Source organism: Epinephelus moara, chromosome 8, assembly GCF_006386435.1.
Source record: "Epinephelus moara isolate mb chromosome 8, YSFRI_EMoa_1.0, whole genome shotgun sequence".
In the NCBI taxonomy this organism is placed as follows: Eukaryota; Metazoa; Chordata; class Actinopteri; order Perciformes; family Serranidae; genus Epinephelus; species Epinephelus moara.
In genome coordinates this window covers 44897788-44905299 of record NC_065513.1, presented here as the reverse complement: position 1 = coordinate 44905299, position 7512 = coordinate 44897788, and the positions used below count along the sequence as shown (strand labels likewise).

The following is a 7512-nucleotide window of genomic DNA, read 5'->3' as shown; positions in this document are numbered from 1 at the left end:
AGTACACAGTGTGTGTATCAGTACTCAGTGTGTGTATTAGTACACAGTGTGTGTATCAGTACTCAGTGTGTGTATTAGTACACAGTGTGTGTATCAGTACTCAGTGTGTGTATCAGTACACAGTGTGTGTATCAGTACACAGTGTGTGTATTAGTACTCAGTGTGTGTATTAGTACACAGATGGAGGAGGTGTGTGAGGACGACCTCTGCTGGCTGCAGTTGGATGATTTCAGGATGCTCCTCATTAAAACCATCGACCCTTCAAGGATCACTCCTTACCTCCGACAGTGTCAGGTATTGCTCCTCCTGTTGCTGCACCTCCTCCTCCCTATAGGACTGTTTCTGCTTTGCACTCCTTATGCTCCTGTTGCTCCTCCTGCTGCTTCACACCCTGCAGCTCCTCCTCGTCCTCTCCCTCCTCCTGCTCTCCCTCCTGCTCTCCCTCCTCCTCCTCCTCTTCATCCTCAGGTGTTGATTGGTTGTCCTGTCAGGTGCTTAGTGCGGAGGATGAGGAGCAGCTCTTCAACGACCCCGCTCTCGTCGTCAGGAGGAGAAAAGTCGGTAAGAAAAACGTCTCCATGGAAACAGATTTATTATGTGCCACTGACAGCCAATCACACGGCTCGTATCAGTGATGTCACACAGATCAACTCATGTCTGAGCCTGAACGCAGCCTGAGATCAGGTCCGAGTCAGTCAGGTCATGTTCTAGTCTCCCATGTTGTGTCTGTCACTGGGTCTCTGTGTCTGACTGACGCAGCTGACCTTTGACCTTCACAGGAGCCCTGCTGGACATCCTGCAGAGGACGGGGGTCAAAGGTCACACAGCTTTCCTGGAGAGTCTTGAGCTGGATTATCCTCAGCTGTACAGCCGCATCACCGGGAAGGAGCCCAACAAGACCTTCAGCATCCTCATCGGTCTATTTACTTGTTTACCTGTGTGTTTATTTGTGTGTTTACTTGTTTACCTGTGTGTCTACCTGTGTTTACTTGTTTACTTGTGTTTACTTGTTTACCTGTGTGTTTACCTGTGTTTACTTGTTTACCTGTGTGTTTACTTGTGTTTACTTGTTTACCTGTGTGTTTACCTGTTTACCTGTGTTTACTTGTTTACCTGTGTGTCTACCTGTGTTTACTTGTGTTTACTTGTTTACCTGTGTGTTTGCCTGTGTGTTTACTTGTTTACCTGTGTGTCTACCTGTGTTTACTTGTTTACCTGTGTGTTTACTTGTTTTCCTGTGTGTTTACCTGTATGTCTACTTGTTTACCTGTGTTTACTTGTTTACCCGTGTTTACTTGTTTACCTGTGTGTTTACCTGTGTGTTTACTTGTTTACCTGTGTTTACTTGTTTACCTGTGTTTACTTGTTTACCTGTGTGTCTACCTGTGTGTTTACTAGTTTACTTGTGTGTTTACTTGTTTACCTGTATTTACTTGTTTACCTGTGTGTTTACCTGTGTGTTTACTTGTTTACCTGTGTTTACTTGTTTACCTGTGTGTTTACTTGTTTACCTGTGTTTACTTGTTTACCTGTGTGTTTACTTATTTATATGTGTGTTTACTTGTTTACCTGTGTGTTTACTTGTTTACCTGTGTGTTTACCTGTGTGTTTACTTGTTTACATGTGTGTTTACCTGTGTGTTTACTTGTTTACCTGTGTGTTTACCTGTGTGTTTACTTGTTTACATGTGTGTTTACTTTGTTTACCTGTGTGTTTACTTGTTTACCTGTGTGTTTACTTGTTTACCTGTGTGTTTACCTGTATGTGTTGTGTAACGTGTGTCTCCAGACACGGCAGGTGAGTCTGGTCTGACTCAGTTCTTGATGTCGGAGCTGAGCCGCCTACAGAGGGCGCTGCAGGACGAGAGGAGGCGTCGGCAGCAGGCGTGCTCCGTCGCTAAGGAACAGGTGGGTGGTTACTAAGGAAGCGTCAGAGACGTACATGTTGTCAGTCTGTGCTGGTTTTAACCCATGTGTTTGGCGTGTTGCTGGCGGTGGGTGTGTCAGGAGGTGTGGTCTCGGCAGCAGCAGTTGAGGGACCGTGAGATGAGGAAGTTGACTGAGCGCGTGCAGAAGATCCGGGAGGAGCGCGAGCGTCTGAGCGACGAGGTCAAACAGCTGCGAGATCACAACTACAGTCTGATGGCCGACATCAACGCGCTGAACCAGGAGAAGAGCAACGCTCTGCTCGCCAACAGGGACCTGCAGATAGAGGTCAGCTGACACATGACCTCTGAGACCTGACCCGTTGACCCCTGTCCTTCTGGTTGACCTCTAACCTCTAATTTGTGTGTGTGTGTGTGTGTGCAGGTGGAGCGTCTGAAACACACGGTGCTGCGAGCTGAGAGTCAGACTCGTCTGCTGAGACGGCGAACACTGAGGCCGCTGCAGGAGGTAGCCACGCCCCCTCACATGTCACATGATCACCTGTGGCCCACTAACACTGTCTCACACTCAGAGGGTGGGGGGGCGGAGCCAACATGGCTGCTCCTCTTTTATTTGCAATGATCATAGTTCTGACCCTCTGATTGTCAGAGTGTCGACACCTGCAGCAGGTGGAGGTGTGGGCGGAGCTTTAGATCGGACCAATCACAGTGTTTAGATTCAGTTCAATTAGCTTTATTGACAAGAACAAAGACATGTAATCACCATCGTATATGATCATCATGCTGACATTAGCCTGTGTGTCTCAGAGCAGGAGTCTGGCTCTGCCCTCCGAGACCTTCTTCCACCCCAACAGACTGGAGGAGCTGAAGGAGAAAGAGGAGAAGCAGGAGGAGAAGAAGGAGGAGAAACAACAGAAGAAGAAGGACGAGAAGCAGCAGAAGGAGAGTCCAGCTCCTCCTCAGATGAACCTCCTGGCTTCAATGTTAAGGCTGAGGAGAGACCTGCACCGAGCCGAGGAGCAGAGAGCCAGGGTGAGGAGGAGGAGGAGGAGGTGATGAATTAAAGTGACTCGTTAATGAAACTAAAACACGTCGAGTCAGACAAAAACCATCTGTCGTGTTTCACAGTAAAATCAGCAGAATAAAAGCTGCCGTCGTTCGGTTCTACAAACCACAGATATGTTATGTTTGTCCATCACTCTGTGGCAGATACATTTACACTTTGTTTTTATAACACTGTGGTTACCGTGGTTACCATGGTCACATTCAGGCACAGAAACACCTGGTCAAAGTTCAGAAAAGTTTGGGATTAAATGCTCAGTTATCTTTGCTGTAAACGCAGCGACAGGTTGCTGAAAGTCACGTTTGGTCTCTGAAACACCACCTGTTGTGTTGTTTGGTCTCTGTGGTCGGCAGCTCGGCAGGCGTCTCTCCACCACGGGCGGAGGTGGAGGTGAACAGGTCAAACAAACTCCAGACCTCCACCTGAGAGCTCACCGTTCATGTTTGAGTAAAACTTAATGTCATATAGTGTATAATGACGTAGTGTATCAGTGTAACGAGTGGACGGAAGCGTGGACAGATGACGACTCAGATATTGTTTCACAGCTTTCATTTTGTCCAGCAGAGACAGTATGGGACATTATTTGTCTTCTGGACTCCTGTTTCTGCAGCTCTGCTCCTCAACACACAGTAACAGTGTTTTACAGCAGAGACTGGAAGTTAAAAGCTGCAGCACTACGTCAGTCACATGACACGAGGCGGCTCGCTGTGAAGCACATGGCGGGAAAAAAGTTCAATGAAAAACGTCCACAAAACTCTTATCAGCGGTCAGAAAAACACAAACAGCTGCTGGCGTGACAGAAACAACACGCAGCAATGATTAAAACACAAACCGCTTCATTCAATGCAAAACAGAACTGTGAGAGACAGATGGAGCTACAGGAACTCAGGAGGGACAGAAGAGGTAATGTGCAGCAGGTTAATTTACAAAGGAAACATTAAAAATAACTCAGAGATCAAACTACAAACACTCAACAGAAACTTTAAATGATAAAGCAACAGGAATGAATGAAGTGCACTTATAACTCTGTTACATTAGCATGTTACGCTAGTGACATATGTCACCTGAGATTATGTTACGTTAGTTGCAACCTATGATGTTTTATCTAAACCTGACCACGAGCTTTTGTCGCCTGAACTTCAGGAAATGAACCTAAAAACAAAGTCTTTAACTGACGCTGTAAGTTTATTTTGAAAAACACTGTCTGTAACGAGCAGAAACATTTCCTGCAAAAACTGAAGTTTATTTTGAAAAGATACATCACATGTAACATGCGTAACTTGACGCAGCGTCCAAAACAGGAAGTTACCTCACATGTAGGTCCATGATGGGATTTGACAGGTTGAGATGAGTCGACTCGTACACTACATCACCTAAAGTCCAGTTCAGACCAAAGATTCACGATGAGACAAGTTGAAACAAACAACTAACTACTGTCAAGGCTCCGTTCTGCAAAGTTGTAAAAAGCTGCTGGTTGACAGGAAGTGACCACCATGAGACGGCGTATCATCTCTAGTCAACAACTCTCTGTGCTTCTGATCTGTAACGTCGACAGGAAGTGACCACCATGAGACGGCGNGTACTGCTGGCTGACGGGTGGGCGTTGGCGTTGGTGATGAAGGTGAGGCCGGCCAATCGGAAGACGTCAGCGCTGTCTTTGCCGCCGCCTCCACCGCAGCCCTGATCACTCTGTTCCAGGTGACGCTGAACCTGCAGGTCACCGTACCTCCTGTTACCACTGTTTCATCTCACTTCACAACTTTATTAACAAATTGTACTGTAAACAGAAATGTTTTCTGTGTTACCATGGTAACAGGGTCCCTGTAGTTTGGTCGCAGTGTGTAGAGGGCGGAGTCCACCGCTGACAGAGCCACCAGACCGACCTCATTGGTCCGGATGTCCAGCCGGAGTTTTTCCTTTGGTTTGTAGACGCGACTTCGATAGGACAGGTCAGTCTGACGCACACACACACACACACACACACACACACACACACACACACACATTAAGAACAAAACATACTTTATACACAGTGACGTGGAAATTATTTCATTGTTTTTTCTTTCTTACAAGTTTTCTTGTTGCAGTGCTGAAACAAAACCAGCATCAGATGGACTGTATTCATAATCAATACGCCACAATAATATAAATAACCAGCGCCAATTCATCATGTCATGTCCATGTGTGTGGGCGGGGCTTAAGCACATACAGCCAGCAGCAGCAGCAGCGACCCACCGTCTGACACCGGCACACCGTGAGGACAGAAACAGAGGGCTCTGCGGGGACGGAGCNGCCACAATAATATAAATAACCAGCGCCAATTCATCAGTCAGTGAGAATGTGTGTGTGGGCGGGGCTTAAGCACATACAGCCAGCAGCAGCAGCAGCGACCCACGTCTGACACCGGCACACCGTGAGGACAGAAACAGAGGGCTCTGCGGGGACGGAGCACCTGCTGCAGCAAGCCAACACGCCGCCTATGGTCATTTTGACTTGACCAGCTGACTTCACTACAAGCTGATTGGCTGTTGAAACAGGTGACGTGCTTTAAAACCAGCCGCCGGCCATTTGACCAGCTGAGTGTCAGATGACGCCATCAGCCGGCCTGAGTCCAGCTCAGACGGGCCAGTTCACACTGCTGACACTTTTCTCTGAGACGCTGTAAACGGTTTCGTCTCGTCAACAATCTTTGGTCTGAACTGGACTCTAGAAACATCGATGTGATTCATAGCGAACAAATGTGACTTCTGTTTGTTTCAGAGTCAGGAGGAGAAGGAGGAGCTGGAGCTGCTGTCCACTCAGTTGAAGGGAGACGCCAAGATGTATCGCCAACGAAACAAACAAACCCTTAGACAGCTGGAGGAGGTGATCAGGGAGAGGGACAAGGTGAGGAGGAGAAGGAGAGGAAGGAGGAAGGAGAGAAGGAAGAGAGGAGGATGATGTTCTAGAATAAATTACTATCAGTGATGATGATGATGATGATGATTTCAAGAGCGTGTCACGGTCCTCCAGGCGTTGGCATCACGGGCGGAGCATCAGGAGGAGGTGCGGCAGCTCTTGCAGGAGAAGGATCAGTACAGGGAGCAGGTCAGACAGCTCACTGAGCAATCTGATAGGCTGGAGCTCCTCCTGTTGAGGTCACAGGGGGAGGAGCTACAGCTGAGGACACGCCTCCGCAGACTCACCTGCAACACTCACCAGGTGAGGAGGAGGAAGGGGAGCTGATGAAGGTGATGATGATGAGGTGATGATGTAATGATGAAGGTTCTCTGTCTGTCAGTGTGAGAGGAGTGTGAGCAGCGATGAAGAGGAGGAGCCAACAGAGAAGGATACCAAAGGTGAGAGTCATGTGACCTGGTGTCACTTTTACTTGAGTCACGTGACTTGCTGTCATGTTATATTGAGTCATGTGACCTGGTGTCACTTTTACTTGAGTCACGTGACTTGCTGTCATGTTATATTGAGTCATGTGACCTGGTGGTATCAGGGAGCAGTGAGGAGGTGCGCAGTGGGACGTCAGGGGAAAATGAGGAGGTGGCAGCGCTGCAGCAGCAGCAGGACTCTCCTGTAGGAGGAGCCACAGAGTCTGAGCAGAAGCCCTGCACTGCTGCATCATGGGTAAGTTACCTGAGGCATCTCTGATGCTCTCTGAGCTTTCTGTAACACCTGTGAACTCAGTAATGATTAGCATCAGGGCTAACACCTGTTAGCATCTGTTCTGGTTTATGTGTGTTGAGGGGACTCTGACTCTGTAGGAGCAGAGGAGGGACCGTCCGTAAAGATTCACATATCACACATACTTCATCTAATTAATGACCTGCTCTGTGATTAATTCATCTAAATTAATCATTAATTTTTGCTGTTAAAGAGTTTAAAGTGTCAGCAGTGATGAATGTTGTTAGATGTGTCGTAGTGAAGCTGCTGGATGTTGGACACAGGTCTCCCCCTGTCCTCTACCACCCAAACTGTCTGCAGTGAGTGAGTTGGTCACAGGTAGACTGACTCAGTCTGAACACCTGGTCGAGGCTAACTGTTAGCGTTAGCATCAGAGGCTGTGTTTGCTCAGACCTCTTTGTGTTGAGTTGATATTTCAGACTGAAGTTCTCTGATGGTTCAAACAGAACCTTCAGACAACGCTTCTCCTATCAACAGTTCCATCTGGGTGTTCTTTAAATGTAAATGTTACGTTCACGGATTCACAGGGCCGAACAGCGTCGTCTCGTCTGCTTCCATCATGTGACAAACACGCCGTTGTCGTTAGTGACGCACCAGGTCAAAGGGCACCACGGGATGAAGTTAATCAGTGCTAATGTTACAGCATTAATGTTTATAATGTGCATATGTACATATGTATATATATATGTATGTATATGTGTATGTATATATATATATACATACACATATACATACATATACACATATACATACATATACACATATATATATATACACACATATACATACATATACACATATATATATATACACACATATATATACATATATATATATATGTATATATATGTGTGTGTGTATATATATATATGTGTGTATATATATATAT

The 7512-nt window shown here is 46.7% G+C and overlaps 2 protein-coding genes across 2 annotated transcripts in view; one reads left to right on the top strand and one right to left on the bottom strand.

Moving 5' to 3' along the window:
- Positions 1 to 7512, bottom strand: part of LOC126394668 (WD repeat-containing protein 5-like) — a 181173-nt gene that overhangs the window by 90490 nt on the left and 83171 nt on the right. The gene's annotated exons all lie outside the window — the stretch shown is intronic.
- Positions 28 to 7512, top strand: part of card9 (caspase recruitment domain family, member 9) — a 9307-nt gene continuing 1822 nt past the window's right edge. The window contains exons 1-11 of the mRNA XM_050051600.1: positions 28 to 294; positions 492 to 561; positions 780 to 917; positions 1789 to 1907; positions 2007 to 2213; positions 2310 to 2393; positions 2693 to 2917; positions 5709 to 5834; positions 5961 to 6149; positions 6229 to 6286; positions 6436 to 6566. Coding sequence (XP_049907557.1) covers positions 181 to 294; positions 492 to 561; positions 780 to 917; positions 1789 to 1907; positions 2007 to 2213; positions 2310 to 2393; positions 2693 to 2917; positions 5709 to 5834; positions 5961 to 6149; positions 6229 to 6286; positions 6436 to 6566 — 1461 coding nt within the window. The 5' untranslated portion in view covers positions 28 to 180. The remainder of the gene's footprint in view (positions 295 to 491; positions 562 to 779; positions 918 to 1788; positions 1908 to 2006; positions 2214 to 2309; positions 2394 to 2692; positions 2918 to 5708; positions 5835 to 5960; positions 6150 to 6228; positions 6287 to 6435; positions 6567 to 7512) is intronic.